This window comes from Zalophus californianus, chromosome 2 (assembly GCF_009762305.2).
Source record: "Zalophus californianus isolate mZalCal1 chromosome 2, mZalCal1.pri.v2, whole genome shotgun sequence".
Taxonomy (NCBI): domain Eukaryota; kingdom Metazoa; phylum Chordata; class Mammalia; order Carnivora; family Otariidae; genus Zalophus; species Zalophus californianus.
This window is the reverse complement of record NC_045596.1, coordinates 6638772-6656053: the sequence shown is the minus strand read 5'-3', so window position 1 is coordinate 6656053 and position 17282 is coordinate 6638772. Positions and strand designations below refer to the sequence as shown.

The following is a 17282-nucleotide window of genomic DNA, read 5'->3' as shown; positions in this document are numbered from 1 at the left end:
CTCTAAGGCCCAGGTGCCTGCACTAACCCAGCCATTCTCAGCCTCAGCGCTATGCACATGTGGGGCCAGAGAATCCCTTGTCACGGGGGCTGTCCTGCGTACAATAGCACGTTTCACAGCACCCTGGCCGCAGCCGCCAGATGACAGTAGGCTACGCCACCGGCTGTGACAACCAAAAACGTCTTCGGACATTGCCAAGTGTGCCCTGGGGGGACAACTATCCCCAGGTGACCTTCACCATATTAAGTGAACATTACATATTGCCCAGTGCATTTTCGCTAAGAAGTCGATGAATAGTTTCTGCATACCTTAGAAATCAAGCAGAAGTTGGATTTAACATTTAGTGGTTTCTAAATTCCTTATCAGTGTGGGGTTGTTTTTTCTCCTTCTCACAATGACTTTCACATTCCCTCCTCCAAAATTAGACCTGTCACTTAAAATGCCTTATTTTCTGCAACTGTCTTCCTCCTGAGCAGTTTGTCCTTTGCATGAAAGTCAGACTTTTGTGCGAATGTTCTGTCTCTCACCAGCGAGGAGCCTCCTGGTTTTGGCGGCGGGGAGGGCGAGGTGCAGATGATGGATGGAAGAGGAATCTCCAGTCAGTCAGGGGCACAGACAGCCCCAGCATAGCCCGAGCAGCGGAAGAACCATGGGGCCGGAAGCAGACAGGCCTGGGTCTGCACCCTGCTTGGCCTCACCGGCTGTGTGTGGTCTCTCTGATCCTAAGGCAATGTCACCTTCACAAGCTGTTGAGAGAGTTGAAAATGATGACGCGTGTTATGCTAGGTCTCTAACACACTGTGTCAGGAGTTAGGAAGGAGGGCTTTGGGGCACTGGAGGCAGGCAGTCAAGAAGCAGGCTGAGAAGCAGCCCCAGAGGGCCTTCCTCCACAACGCATGTGCATAACTGACATTTTCCTTTACCAAAGAGCCATGGTGTCTCAGTAGAGAGATGGAAATCTTCTAGAATGATACCCCCCCATTTGTTATGTACCAATTCTATAAAAGATGCTTGGGGCACCTGGGTGGCTCAGTGGGTTAAGGGCCTGACTCATGTCATGGTCTCAAGGTCTTGAGATCGGGCCCCACGCTCAGTGTGGAGTCTGCTTGTCCCTCTCCCTCCCCCTCTGCCCCCCCCACTCACACTTGCACACGAGCTCGCTCTCTCTCTAAAATAAATAAAATCTTTTAAAGATGGTTTACTTTGTCACTTTAAACATTTTTACAACCACCCTGAAAGACAGATTTTTTTTTTTTACCTTCTTTAGATACATGTAGTCCCTTGCCTACAGACCCACAGTTCCCCAGAGGCAGCCCTGGGGTTGGAATCAGGTGTTCACGCCTCCAAACTGTGGCTCCTTCCAGTCCGCCATCCGTCCCCAAGGGAGGAGACTAACGGCAACCTGAGAGCGTGATGGTGTCATGGATGAGATCCAACACAAAGCATACTCCTCGGGGCGGGTTTGCTGCAGGACACACCCCACCTTTTCCCGGTGCTTCCATGGTGTATAACGCCCTCGAACTGCCAGATCACGTAAGCCTCAGTGGGACAGAGGCAGAGGCCGTTACCCGCCTGCTCTATAAGGTGCCTCAGCCAGAGAGAAATGGCTTCTGGAGCCGGCAGAAGGAGACAGGCAATTTGTGTGATGGGCAGGCCTCCTCCCCCCATTCCCTCCTGGGAGCAGCCCAGCAGGACCTCCTCGCAAGCCCTGGAATGGGGGAGATGGTCCAAAGGGCTGATTTCTGCCTCTCGAGGGATAAATGCATTTACTATGAAATGACTCCAGAGCCACTTTCGTAAGCAACCCCCCCCCCCCAATGAGCATGTAATTTTATGCAGTGCGACCTTCTTCTTTAACCTTGGGCTTTCAGGAAGAATTTGAAGCAGGGAAGATTGCAGGGGGTGTGAGGAGCAGGAAGGAGGCCACAGGGGGAGGCCAGGGCACGCACATCTCCCACAGGAGAGCACGTACGCCGTGGAATCAACCAGGGGCTGGCAGCCCTGGGTTCAGACGGAGGCAGCAGAGTATTCTGGGGGATGGAAGGGGCCCAGAGAGCCTTGGCTATTAAAAATCAGTGAATCTGGGTAAAGATTAAGAAAGGCGTTTAAGCCCCTTTGATCCAACTCTGAAGATCACAGTTACTTTCCAAAGGGGAGGAGATTATACAGACAAATCTGGTGAAGATTGGGGTTTTCTGGAACAATTTTAGCTTCTGTCACAGCCCTAAGAATGAATTTATCAGGAGCCACTTCTGTACTCGGTGAATGTGGAAGCAAAGGTAGAATCTAAAAATTCTAATCTATCAGCTCAGTCAAATGTGGGCCAGACACTGGGCAAGAGGATCTTTGTCTTAGGAGAACCTTAAAACGCATTTTGCCGAGAGATGCATCAGTGCCCACAAGCTCACAGAAATACATGCAGTCGTTTTTACTGGCCTCTGAGTGTGCCTATAACTTTATGAAGATACTCCCCTCGCTAAAAGATAGGCCATCTGTAGATATGTATAGTTCCTAAATTGGATCTTCCCCCCCAAGTGCATGAAAAACATTTTGCTAAACAAATGCCGGTAACAAGACAAATTTGTAGAAATGAGAGCTTTTTCCAAAAGTGAAGTAAGAGCCAAATGCAAAGAGCATGACCAGCCACCGTTGGGCCTGACAAGTTATAAGCAACGAGCTCTAATGTTTCTGCTTAATAACGATCAGGGTGTAAATGCCTCCAAGGCCCCCGAAGGTGGCGGGTTTCCTCGTCAGATGTCATGTAAAGGACAGCTTGGTTTTCTATATTTAACAAATTCGTGCTCTTTAAGAAAATGGCTGGGATTGGGAGGACACAAATGACTCGTGTCCAGCCTATGGACCCGAAATTTTAAGTAAATAGTGACAATTCTTACCCAATCCGGGCACTCCACAGGAGGGGCGTGAACAGTGACAATTCTTACCCAGTCCGGGCACTCCACAGGAGGGGCGTGGCAGGACAGAGTGAATTACTTGAGGTCACACAGCCAGTTCAACATGGAGCCAGGCCTCCAACCTCCAGTCAGTGATTGCCCGATGCCCCATGAATGTCATTAGGGTTAGGTTTGGTCTCAAGTGGCAGAAACCTCCACACTGACCTAACTTGACATTGAGGGAAATTGGGCAGGGCGGTACAGCAGTCCCAGGACCACACATCCTGGTTTGCCCAGGGCAATCCAGATTTATGCCTCTTGTTCCGAACTAATTATTAACACTCTCAAAGGTGCCCAGGTTTGGTTAATGAATTACAGAATCACTCTAGTGAGCAGGGACACAGGCTCCTTCCAACTTCTTGCTCCAGCTTATGAACAGGTGGCTTCCATCCCGAAGCAGGGGCTCTATGCGTAGTTGTGCAGGCTGTGTGTTGCACAACCCTCAGGACATCATTCACCTTGTCCCCACTATAGATTTATTGTAACAGTTTTCTAGTGGATGACAGTAAATTGTCTTGTAGATCAGGAACCTTTTCAGTTTCTCGCAAAGTTACCGTGGGGGCTACCATGCTGTCCTGAGGTCGCCTAGTGATCCAAGAGGGCTGCTGAAGCTCCAGCATCATGTTCACCATCCTGACAGCAGAAAGGAGGAAGGGCAAAAAATGGGACCACACCTCGCTGGTGGAAAGCTTATTTTAAAGAGATTTCTGTTCCTATCTCATCGCCACAATTAGCTCAGCATGTGTTGCTCCCAGTACCGTAGTTCTGTTAGTAATGAAGAAGGGGCAAAGGTGAGAAAAGGAAGGAAACAAATAGTTGGCCACAGCACACAGCTCCATGCTGGATGTAGCAGCAAATCTCAGAGACCACCTTGCACCTGAATTTAATTTGGGAAATAGATGCCTTTCACCGACTCTCCCTTGTTTTTCTTTCCTGCATTATAGATTTGGTTCTACACCAATAGCATCTTTGGAAAAGCTGGGATCTCACCAGAAAAGATCCCATACATCACCTTGAGCACCGGTGGCATCGAGACTTTGGCCGCCATCTTCTCCGTAAGTAAACTGAGGGTTATTCCTGAGAACGTCATAGTGGGGTGAACAACGCCACGGGGCCCCCCAGGCAGCAAGCATGCTTGCCTTTAAAGGAGCATGTCCTTTGTCGCTCCATAGGTGTCTGAATTTTAAGATGTTTCACCCATCTGGAGAATATTATCTATATTTTGCTCTCCTATTGTCTTTCTTTTCATAAATAGCTCCCTCCTTTGAACGCTCACCTGGTCACAGATGATCGAGCACCCAGTAAAAAGGGCAACTTCTCCCGGGGGGTCCAGATCAGTGTCCCTGTGGGCCTAAGGCCCATTGCCATGACTTTAAAATATTTCCAAACCATTAGCTGTCATCTTTCTACCCCAAATATGTAGGAGTTTGCAGGCAAAGGAAAGGAGAGAGGACATTCCAGTCGATCGGTGTAACAGAGGGTGACTTTAATAGTAAGCAAGAGTGTCCAAAGGAAGACACAGAGTTCATCCTCCTTTCTCAGCCTCAAAGATGCACAATCAACATGCTGCAGGGAGGGAGTTAGGGGACTTCAGAATTTCGCAGAAACTGCACAGGTTGGGGCCATCAGACCAGACGAGATTTGAATCGTGGCTCTAGAATTGTTTGGCCGTGAGATGCTGGACAATGCTCTCAACCTCTGTGAGCTTCAGTTTCCCCTTTTAGACGTCTGATTCTCTTCTACCTTGTAGGTATGTGGTCTCTGCCTCACACTGTAGGCAAACCATCCGTGACGGGGCTCCTTTCCAAAGGATAGAGGGGAGGGTAGAATCAGAGTGAGGTTCTCAGACCTTCACGGAGGAGCTCATTTATTTCCTCTCTCGCACCAAATTCTGCTGACGGGATCGATGCAGTGCAGACATGCAGAGACTTCCAGTCCCATTTCTGACTCGCCTTCAACAGAACGCTCTATTTTGCTCCTTGCTCATAATGGGTCATTCTAACAAGATGCTTCTAAAGATGGGTGTCAGGAAAGTGTTGAGGACTGATGTGCGTCTCCTCCTTTCACTCACTGTCTTTTTGTTAGAGGAAAATATCTCACCATTTCACAATCTGGGAGTTTCACAAAATTCTGGTTTTGAGTTACGCCCCACACCCCCGATGTGGCTATGCATGCTTACGTTGATCCATGGAAACGCACAGTCTGGAATGGAAATGGTGGGGAACAACAGGGTTTGTTTGGGGGCTGGGGGTCGGTAAAGTATTTTGTTGTTGTAAGGAATCATCACGAGCTCATTAGGGTGCATGTGTACAATTCAGAAAAGCAGGAAGAACCGAGGAAGAAATCTACAAACATACATACATTTGGCAAAATCTCCCCTTGGCTTTTCTGTGCACAGGTGTGTTCTGTTCTTACGCAGTAGTCACCCTGCTTTTGTTCACATGACCTTGTGCCAGACTTGCTTTCCGTTTTACTTTCCTTCTTTCTTGTCTGAGACATGTTTTGTTGAAGTGTAAGTGCATGCTGGTCATCGCCCCTGTGACCGAACACCAGCCGTGCAGGCTCTGTGGCTCTTCAGAAATTGGCTCTATGGTCATTTCTCTCACCGCTGTCTGCGGGGAGGGGCTCTTGAGCGTGTCCCCTCGGAGCTTGGATGGCAGAGCCACACCGCCTGGATTCTGATCCCTGCTCCGTCCCTTTTGAGCTGCGTGACCCTGGGGAAGTTATTCAACAGGTCTCTGCCTCAATTTCCCCATTTCAGTAATAAGGACACTGCCCCTTGCCTGGGTGGCTCAGTCAGTTGAGCATCAGACTCTTGATTTCAGCTCAGATCATGATCTCGGGGTCCTGGGATTGAGCCACACATGGGGCTCCACGCTCAGCAGGGACTCTGCCTGAGGTGCTCTCTCTCTCTGCCCCTCCCCCACCCCAGCTCACGCACACTCTCTCGCTCAAATAAATAAATAAAAGGGCACTGTCCTTGCCCATAGAGGGGACTTTTGTAAACTCAGACGGGGAGTCGGCCTGCTGCCGCCTTCAAGTGTGGAGCACGATGGACCACGGTCACCTGGCACGTGCATTCTAGAGAAGCAGGGACCTCCGTGTGGGCCCACTTTGGGGAGCAGCGGCCTCATAGCGCTCCTGGAGGCGTCATTCATTCATGCCTGCGTTCATTCTACACCCATATCCTGCTTGTGCCAGGAGGTCACCAGTGAAGTTGTCTTGTTCTAGAGAGAAAGAGCCAGAAAGAGACATGTACCACGTGCAACACTGGGATGAACTCTCCTGGGAGGGCTTCCTGGAAGAGGGCCCAGGAAGGCGAGCACTGAAGGTCCAGCAGTCGTTAGTCAGGTGAAGCCAAGGGCAGTGCACTGGGGAGTCTGTCCACTGGTCCCATGCACACGGCCCCGGTCATCTGCACCCCTCCCGCTGTTTCATCTACAGGAACTGGAGATGCAGAATAGTCCACTGGGAGTAGTTCTTAACATGGTAGCCTTCACCCTCATCCCCGGAGTACGTCGAGATTAACTCCAACGTGAGGCTGGGAGTCTGAGATGGAACAATGTGTTTCGGGGGAGAAAGAGCTGAGGCTGCGGGGCCGGCACCTTTGAATTCAAATCCCAACCACCCACCTACTAGCTGAGTGGCCTGGCGAAAATTGCCCAACATCCCTGAATTTACTTGTCATCTTTAAAGTGGACATAACCAGGCCTACCTGTGGTAAGCAGAATCCTGGTCTCCCAGTGTCCCCGTCCTGATTCTTGGAAGCATGAGTATGTCACCTTACACAGCAAAAGAGGCTTTGCAGGCGTGAAGACGTTAAGGATCTGGAGATAGGGAGGTTATCCTGGATCAACCAGGTGGCCCAGTGTCATCACTAGGGTCCTTCAAAGTGAAAGAGAGGCAGGGGCCAGAGTCAGAGAAGGAGATGTGGGAGTAAAAGCAGAGGTTGGAGTGGCAGTTGCTGGCTTTGTTGGAGGAAGGAGCCACGAGGCAAGCAGGTGGCCTCCGGAAGCTGGACAGGCAAGGAACAGAGCCTAGAGGAACAAGGAACAAAGCCTAGAGCCCCCGGAAGGATCACAGCCCTGCCAACCGCTGTGATTTTTGCCCCCTGAGACCTGTTTTAGACTTCTATCCTCAGAGCTGTAGGAGATTGTGTTTCTTTCAACCACTGTGTTTGTGGTGACGCAGCCCCAGGAGACGAATCTACTGCCTTCCAGAACTGTTGTGGAAGCAAACCTCGAAGTGCAGGAAGGCCCACTGCAGCATAGCTGACAGTCAATACGCAGTAAATCCCATGGCCCTTCCAAAGTTTTTATTCCCTTGCTTCCAAAGATACGGACACTGTTTCATCCAACCCTGTGAGGCTGCCGCCTGTCAAAAAGGACTTCCCAATTTGTTTTCTTCTTCCGAAGATTTTGACAGTCTGTTAAAATGGCATTGGGACCTAAAAAACTTGAGAAAGACATTTTTGTTCATTTGATTGGCAATTAACTTTGGCTCCTGGCATTGCTCATTGGCTTGGGTAGCTGTAAATAACTGCATCTTGCAGAAACAGCTGTTTTTCCAAACTGACTTTCTCGGCGCGGCATTAAGTCTCCGAGTGAACTTTCACCGAGGGTCACCCAGGCCCCACGAGCCCGAGCAGCGGCTGCGACCTGGGTCAGCAGCAGCTGCGACCTGGGTCAGCAGCAGCTTGTGGAGCATGAGCCTCATTCCTTCGAGAAGTGGAGACACTGCTTTTTCAAATCGGGGGAAATGGAATTCACGAAAGTCCTTCTTGCTCCTTATTCTTCACAGTAAGTTTGTGTGGTTGTCAGGAATGGACTTGGCCATAGTGTTGAAGTTAAAAAAAAAAAAAAAATCCTGCTGGTTTCCACCACCTGCTCTGCTTCCAGAACAAACCCAGAATCAGAACCTTTAGAGTTCACAGCTTCATCTTAAGACCCTGGATCTGTTGGATGAGAAAGTGGGTCTGGGCAACAAAGCAGGGCGGTGGGGTGTTTGGACTCTGTGGTCTCGTGGCCCTCAGCTCAGTAGCTGGGTCACCTCAGGCCAGTTACTTAACCTTTCTGAGTTCCTGTTTTCCCTAAGGGAAAGTGGAGATAATACAAATCTCTACCTCAACAGGTCTTATCATGAGAATTATACAGTAATTCACAGCACTTGGCATAAAGCAGGTACCCATAATTATTATTATGGGTTGAATTTGTCATCCTTACAAAGTTTACATGTTGAAGCTCTAACTCCCAGTACCTCAGAATGTAGTCATTACAGATGTGATTTGCTAAGATAAGACCACTCTGGAATAAGGGGACCACTAATCCTCTGTGATCGTCATCCTTATTAGAAGGGGGGAATTTGGGGGCACCTGGGTGGCCCAGTCGGTTAAGTGTCCGTCTTCAGCTCAGGTCACGATTCCAGGGTCCTGGGATTGAGCCCCACGTCGGGGAGTCTGCTTCTCCCTCTCCCGCTCCCCTTACTTGTACTCTCTCTCTGTCAAATGAATAAAATCTTTTTTAAACATTAAAAAAAATAAAAGGGGGGAATTTGGACACAAACGCACATACCGAGAGAACGCCATGTGAATTTTGAAGGCCTGTCCTTGGCATAGGGGAGGGGCCACATGAAGCAAAAGAGGAACCGGATTTCTCCTTTGGCCCCCAAACTCCTGGGGCCGGGGGGGGGGTGGTGGCAAGCAGCTGCCAGGGCTCCATCCAAGCCGGCAGCACCCGCTAGAGCTGAGAAATTATGATTTCGGTTGAGTAGCTTTTCATATTTGGTGCCTATGTCATCATTCGAGAAGGCGCTTCTGTAACCTGTTGCCTTGAGAGGAAGCATGCATGTACACGTGGGGGCTCCCCTGGTTCTGAGGGCTCTTGCTCACGGGAGGGGCAGGGAGGACCACCCCAAGCACACAGGCAGTTTTTCCCTGGAGCCCGTTTCCCTGCAGTCCCTGCTCCCACCCACTCCCAGATCCGATAATACCTTTTTATCAGGTGGTTCTATTTCTGACTTTGGCCAAGGACACACGTGCAAGCAGGTTTGTTCCCTGCAGCCCACCAATGCTTTATTCCCCACCAAACATCTTTCGATTCCCTCCCCGTCTCTCTGTGAGCTTCCTTTGGCTTCCCTGCATCTGGGCTGGTTGGTCCCACCGGCTCCGCCCATCAAAGGAAGGTGAAGACACAGCTCCTGGGGGCTCTGGTGGAGACTCACACTGTTCCTTTGTTCCTTGGTGCCAGCTCCAAGGGCCAGCTGCCCCCACCCCCTCACCTGTCCCCCAGGGCGCTCTGGGCTCCATGCTCCCGGTGGTGGAGCACTGATTTCTCAGGCAGCTGGCCACCCTGTGGTTCTTCCTCAACTCCTTCTCTTTAAGAGCTGACTTTTTCCCCACTTGCCCCAAATTGAGAACAGTTAAATTTATGATCATAAACCTCTTTTTTTTATTATTATGTTAGGTTAGTCACCATATGGTACATCATTAGTTTTTGATGCAGTGTTCCATGATTCATTGTTTGTGTATAACACCCAGTGCTCCATTCAAGACGTGCCCTCCTTAATACCCATCAACCAGGCTAACCCATCCACCAGGCTAAAGAACCAACTACTTTTCCTTTTTTGAGAAGGCAAAGGGGGGTTGTATTTCCCTTAGAAGCCGCAGAAGCTAGGGCTTTGACCCAAGGAAAAACTTCCCAGGACTTGAGAACTTGGAAAAGCCAAGTCTGGGGCCAGCCTTCCCTTCTATTCCATTTGGCCCCTATCCATATCTGATTTTGCACTTCAGTTAAAATATCTCAAGACCATTTAAATTTATTATACTTAAGGATTGTGGACCACCCTGGAATGATAATCATTTAAAAAGTAGCTTTTTTTTTCATTTCTTACAACTTTAGCCCAAACAGATATCGCAGATCTCACACACTCATCTTTTTGTTTTTTAAGTAGGCACCAAGCCCAACATGGGGCTTGAACTCACATCCCTGAAATCAAGAATTGCATGCTCTACCAATGGAGCCACCCAGGTGCCCCTCACGCATCCGTCTTTTAAATAGAAATTCCTGAACAAGGTTTGTTTCGATGTATTATTTTTAGTTTTCAATTTAGATAGCCTGTTCCAAGTAGAAAATTATTTCTGAGACCCTGTCTTCTGAACAGAGACCTTAAAACTCCATTAACTTGCAGATACCTGCAGCTTTCCAAGGTCTCTGTTTTTCAGATAGAGATTTGTGAACTCAAAGATTAACGCTTGCAGACTTAAAACAGAAGTACTAGCAATACTGAAACCTGACATTTCTTCTCATGCAGCCTGCCTTTGCATTCTCTTCTCTGCCAAGAGAGCTGAGTCCACAGTAATAAAACCATTCCCGTTCCTTTCTGTCGGGTGTGACCAGCAAACCCTGAGACGGTGAATGAAAAGATGACTCCAGACACCTGGGTAGGAGAAAGGACAGGCCTGGGGACCAGACGCTCTAGTGGCAAAAGGCCTCTAGCCAAGTTTGTCTCCACTTTTAATGGGATTATATTAGTACATCAGGCGCAAGCACAAAGCAAAGAGGAAAGTGTAACCATCATGGTCGGGACAATAATATATGGGGCGGCATGAGATAAGGGCGAGGGGGCAAGGAGTCTGTGATGTCTGTGACCACCACAGGTGCCTGTTTTTCTTCAAAACTTAAACATTGACTCCCTAGATGAGCACCTTGAGCGGCAGTTAAGAATCTGGCCGCTTTCAGCCAAGAAACTTCAAAGGAGGGCCAGCATTCCAGGCACTCCTCCTTTGCTTTTCAGTTAGTCTCATCCAGGGAGGCATAGACAAGTCAGATGTTGTCTATCCAGGCACTGTGCATTCCCACACTTCCTCCCATCCTTCCAGAACTGAAGCCTTGGCCATAATCCAGTGTCTGCCTAGAGACTCAAGAATGGCTGGGTGGTGAGGGCTCTTCAGGGACCCCACCACCCCCAAATAGTCAAGATCAAGGGCGGCCATTTGGGATACTTGGGTGCTCGCCCCATTCTAGGAGGCATCCTGCCCCAGTGGGGTGTGTGTGTGTGTGTGTGTGTGTGTGTGTGTGTGTGTGTGTGTGTGTGTGTGTGTGTGGCACAGTAGGTTTAAAGAAATGGCTGTGGTAGTTGTCACCCATACCCCTTCAGTCCCTGGTCTTCATGTGTCCCACCAGGTTAAATGCCAGCTCATCACAAGCACCCAGTCCACAGGTGTTTGAGTAAGACTCAATGAAGGCCACTTGTGGAAAGGTGCATCTGAAATCTGGACAGAGTGCTCTGCCCGTGCTGTGATCCACACCCCCTGCCTGGGAGCAGCCAGGTGGCATGCTCTGAGGGCAGCCGAGCCCCCACCAATAGCCCTTCCTCCTTCTGGAGCCCCGCAGCCAGCCACGTGGCCCCCATGCTCACGAGGAGCACGATAAGCCAGGCAGAGGCTGACTTCATGGGAAGAGCGGAACAGAAAAGGCCCACCTGAGATGGGACAGGAAAAACAGGACATCCCTTAGGATCTTGTCGAGCAATGGACTCAGAGGCCTCTGCAGTCCCTGAGATGTCAGGGATTCTGCCAAGCACAGAGTAGTTATTTCATGCACTTTATACTGAGATATACATGAAGAATACAATAGAGACAGAGACTGGCCTACAAAATTCATATAAAGTAATGTCTCTAAAATACTCTAAATGCACATTAAGTCAGCTTTGAGTCACACTTGAAATAAATGACATTTTAGACCCTATCTTCCTTCCCTCCATCCCTTCCTTCTCTCTTCATGTGTTTCATCATTGAACAACAATGTGCCAAGCTCTGCTCTGCATGGGACGTGAGCTCCCCGTGTTAATTTGCTAGAGCTGCATAGCAAAGTACCACACACAGAGGGGCGGAAGCGACTGAAATTTATTGTCTCCATTCTGGAGGCCAGAAGTCTGAGAACCAGGCATCAGAGGGCAGAGTCCTCCTAAGGCTGTGAGGGAGAATCTGTTCCAGTCCTCTCCCTGAGCATCTGGTGCTTTGCTGGTGATCCGTGGTGTTCCCCATCTTGGAGAGCACCACCCTGACCCCTGCCTTCATCCTCACATGGCATTCTCCCCGTGTGTGTGTCTGTGTCCAAATTTCCCCTTTTTTATAAGAGCACCAGTCACATGGGACTAGGGCCCACCCTGATGTCCTCCTTGAATTTGATTACCTCTGTAAAGACCCTATTTCCAAAAAAAAAAAAAAATCACATTCTGAGGTAGCAGTGGTTAGGACTTCAACCTATCTTTTTTGTTGGGGGGATGACACAATTCAACCCATAAGACTCGCCAAGGGCAAGGACTCCTGTCTCCTTCTCAGCGTCCCTGTGTCAGGGCCTCGTACAAAGGAAGAAAAGCCTTGGAGCCTGCATATATCCTTTTGCTAAATCTGTATGTGCCAGTGAGGAGGGGCAGTACAGTGCAGGGGTTAAGAGCAAGACTCTGGAACCAGAATGCCTGACCTTGAATGCTGGCTCTGCCACTGTATGACCTTGGGCAGGCTGCTAAACTCTCTGAGCCTCCACATACCCGTAGAGGTGTTATGAGATTAAATTATTACTCTATGTAAAGCCTTTGGCACCATACCTGGTACATAGTAAGTGCTATAGAATGTTCACTGCATAATAATCAAGACAGCATGGTGTTGGCATAAAGACAGCCATACAGACCAATGGAACAGAATAGAATCCAGAAATACAAAAGACGTCAAAGAAATTTAATGGGGAAAGTTAGTCTTACCATAAGTACCATAAAAACTAGATATTCACATGGAAAAAAAACTAAAGAACTCTTACCTCATGCCACATACAGATTAACTCAAAATGGACCATGGACTGAACCATAGGAGCTAAAATTATAAAACTTCTAGGAGGGAACATAGGGGGAAGTCTTTGCAACCTTGGGGTAGGCAGAGATTTCTTAGATGGGACTAAAAAGCGTGAACCATTTTTTTTAATTGATTAATTGAATTTCATCAAAATTAAAAGCTGTAGCTATGTAAAAGAGCTTGTGCAGGAAATGGAAAGGCAGGCCAGACTGGGAAATATTCACAGAGTACACAGCTCACCAGGGGCTTGAATCCCGAAGATATAAAGGACTCTTAGAACACAATAAAAACAGGACCAAGAGCCCACTTGGAAATGAACAAAAGACTTGGGCAGACATTCTACAAAAGAAGCTATCAGAAGCATCAATACACAAATGAAAAGTCACAACACTGTAAGGCACCAGGAAAATTAAAACTAAAACCCACAGTGAGATACCACTGTTCACCTTAAGGATGATTAATACCAAAATGGCTGATAACACCAAGTGTTGATGAAGATGTGGAGCCCCTAGAACTTTTATACACCACTGGTGGGAATCTGAAATGGTACAACCCTTTGGAAAACAGTTTGGCAGGTTCTCACAAAAACTTTACCCATACAATCCAGACATTCTTCTCATGAGTATTTACCCTGGACCCCAGTGTTTACAACAGCTTTAGTCATAAGAGCTCAAACTGAAACAGCCCAGATGTCCATCAACTGATGAATGGAGAAACACACTGTGGTATATCTATTCAATGGAATACTACTCAGTATTCCAAAATACTACTCAGTATTCAATACTAAAAAGGAATGGTATATACAACAGGGATGAATCTCAAAAGTATAGTGATCACCGGGGCACCTGGGTGGCGCAGTTGGTTAGATGTGTGACTCTTCGTTTTGACTCAGGTCCTGATCTCAGATCATGATCTCAGGGTCATGGGATTGAGCCCCGGAGTCGGGCTCCACACTCAGCATGGGGTCTGCTTGGGATTCTCTCTCCCTCTCCCTCTGCCCCTCTATGCACTTGCTCACTTGCTCTCTCTCTCAAATAGATAAATAAATCTTTTTTTAGAAAAAGTATAGCCAGCACCAATAGGGACTTCTAATCTAGACTGATCTAATCTAGAGTAATGGAGAGTTCATCAGTGGTTGCTTACAGCTAGGGAAAGGGGCACAAGGGAACTTTGGAGTGATAGAAATGTTCTGTATCTTGATGTGGTCATGGCTTTATGGGTGTATAAATTTGTTAAAACATACCAAACTGTACAATTAAAATCAGTACATTTTATTGAATCTAACTAAGAATTTAATCTAAGTCAGTAAAGTTGATTTTTAAATACTAACAATGACAAAAGACCTTCTCTGTATTATTCCACCAGTGGTCCTAGCACTGTGGGATGGACAGTAGGTGGTGGGTACATGGCTGCCAAATGGCTGAATAACCCTGTGGCTCAGGATTCCCCAGAAAGGATTTCTTGGAGGCTGACAGTCCACCTCCAACTGACATCAGTAACCTTCAGAGGCCACTGTTCATCTTGAGTTAATGTTTTCATTAATGACTTTAATGTGGAGTGGAAATACCATGTTTAATCCCTTTCGACAGGCTGCACTTTAAAACAATTTAAAAGAGGCAGAGACAAAGAAAGGAGCCCTGCAGGTTGATTGGGTTTCCCACTAGGACGGACAGAGTTGTTTTTGTCTCTTTCTTTCTCACAGCTATTTCTTTGGTGTCTTCCTAGACATCTTTAGAGACTCTTTCTGAATCAGGGACAGTGTTTCCAGCTCCACCTTGGCTCAGGTTACTGTTTCATCGGGAGACTTTAGGGAAAAGGAATAGCCAGATCCCCACACCTACCTCAAAGCGCTTGAATATTGGCGTCACGATGTAAGACAGTGGGTCTCAACTAGTTAGTATCTGGGACACACTTGCTGACACTGAAATTGTTGGTGGTGCCTTTGAAGAAACCAAAACAAACCAAAAGAAAAAAGAAAAAAACACTCAAAACCCTGAAGTCCGTAACAAGTACACGTTAATCTCTGTGTAACAATGCAGCACGTGTTTATCTCAGGACCGCAACTTACGTGCTCGGCGGCTCACAGTGACTGTGTTGCTCATCATGGTAATTTCTCTCGTCATTTCAGTTGTCTGTCACTGGGCACTGTAACCCAAGATTCACAGCTGCCCCACATTCCAGCTATGAGCAGCCTTTGTCTTCAGTGTGAGCTCAACTGTGGGGAATGGTGATGCCATCCTGAGAGTGTAGCAAAGACATCTTACATGGTGAAGATCTGCATGTGTGGGTATTAGAAATTGCCAGGGGATAGGGGAACAGTAATGATTTGTGACTCAAGGCATAGCATCTCCAATGCTTTAGCTAAGTCTATCTTTTAGACTTTTTTTTTTAATTAAAAAAAAAGCTTATTGTGGAAAATTTGGAAAAGACTGAAAAATAACAAGTAAAGGAATAATCATATATTTCCCCCAAACAGAGTTAGCCATTATAAGCTATTTTTGCATAAATTTTTCCAGGGTAGATTAATTCAACAGAATTATAATTTACCAAACTGTGTCCATGAGGATATGCGAGATAACAGCTCTATGCCCTGCCCTTTTCCCTTAGAATCATAATCTGAGGTTTTTTCTGTTGTTTAAAATTCTTTTAAAATATGTGAATTCCTATGTCATTATCATCTGGATATTCCAGTATTTACTGAAGCAATTCAACTGGGGGTGGACCTCTGGATGGTTTCTGTTTCCTCATTAGTACAAATCACACTACATTTGAAGATCTTTGTCCATGCCTCTTCCACCATATGTCTATTTTCTTAGGATAAATACCCCAAAGGCAAATGACTGGATCCAAGAGTGTATATATATTTTTAGCCAGCCGTGCAGTGTGAGAGAGCATGTATTCTACTTCCATATCTCTCAATAGCTCTATGTGACTTTTAACAAATCCCAGAATCTCCAATGCTGGGTGTCCCTGACCTTCCCCATCCCCCAATCGCACCCCCACCCAGGGCCCAGTTCCCCTGTGCATGTTGCTCTTGCCCTGAGAGCCCCTATCTGGACCTTCCCTTTGGTGGGACCCACCTCGTGAGGGTTGGGGCAAGAGATGACTTAGATGCTGGCCCTTCTTTCCTTTTAGAACTTTCTCGGTAATCGCGGACCCTTGCTGCCTTCATGGGTCTCACTGGGCCTAGCTTCCCACTGAGTGACTATATCATCTTCATTGTCCTCCTCTGCTATATGTCAGCTGTCATGCCCGCCTCACAAAGATAAACCTTCACTCAATGAGCAAACGTTGGCTCAACACCAACCAGCACGTTGGCGCAACACCTCAACGTGTGTTCTTCTAGGTTCTGAGAAACGAAGATGAAGCTCCTGGCCCTCAAGGGAGGACATGGTCAGGGAAGAGGGTGCTGGGCATCCCGGTGTAACAGGGGGCTATTACAAAGTGGTGGCTTGGTTCTCTTTCTAGTTTGGAAAATTTTAACGTCTCAAGAACCAGAGAAGACTCTGTAGGTGATCCCAACTCTGCCTCCTACCAACCACGTGACTTTGGACAAGTTCCCAAAACCTCTGTGTCTCAGTTTCTTTACCTGTAAAATCAGACAATTAATTGGTCCTACTTTATAAAGTTGCCATGAGGATTAAGTAAATTGATGCATGATAAGTGCTTAATGCAGCATCTGGCCCAACACAGGCGCTTGACAAATGGTCGTTATTCACCCCCACCCATCGTCATCAGAAGAGAGCAAGGAAGACACAGAAGGGTGCCTGACTGTCTCAAAGCCACACAGCTAGTTAGAGGCAGGAACTGGGACACACTCAGGCCACCCCTTAACTGCAAGAATAATACGTATTCTGGGACAGCTGGGTGGCTCAGTCGGTTAAGCAACCAACGCTTGATTTAGGCTCAGGTCATGATCTCAGGATCCTGGGATTGAGCCCCACGTTGGGCTCCGTACTCAGCTGGGGGTCTCCTTGAGGATTCTCTCCCTCTACCCCTCTTCCCACTCGTGCTCTCTCTCTCAAATAAACGAATGAATGAATAAATGAATGATACCTCTTCTGCCATTTGTTGGAAGCCTCTGTTGTTCATGAGTTACTTCCAACACTGTGAGTTCTTGGCCTCTGATCTCATAGCTGCACTCAGTGCAAAGACAGTCTCACCATTTCCATTTGCCAGGTGAGGAACTGCAGCTCACAGAAGCCAAATCACCTATCCTGGGTGCAGAGCCAGGACTCGAACTCAGGTCTGCCTCTTTCAGGTCCATGTGCCTCTGGACGCCACCTGTGCTCTGCTCTATCAGGTCAGGTGTGAAGGGAGGCCAAGTTTAGCCATTTGGGTCTGCCCTGCCCTCCTAGGCCGCAGAGGAAAAGGCTTCCTGAGGGAAGTTGTAGACGTTTTCCAGTCATCTGGCCATCAGCCAAGCATGGTTTCTGCCCGAGCCCCTGACTTTCCATGCCAGAGCGCCCCCGCCACACCAGTCC

At 47.8% G+C, this 17282-nt stretch overlaps 1 protein-coding gene across 3 annotated transcripts in view; it reads left to right on the top strand.

Moving 5' to 3' along the window:
- SLC2A9 (solute carrier family 2 member 9) overlaps positions 1–17282 on the top strand; it is a 231573-nt gene that overhangs the window by 173325 nt on the left and 40966 nt on the right. For all 3 annotated transcript variants that reach the window (XM_027598277.2, XM_027598278.2, XM_027598276.2), the window contains one exon: positions 3896–4006. In XM_027598277.2, coding sequence (XP_027454078.1) covers positions 3896–4006 — 111 coding nt within the window. The remainder of the gene's footprint in view (positions 1–3895; positions 4007–17282) is intronic.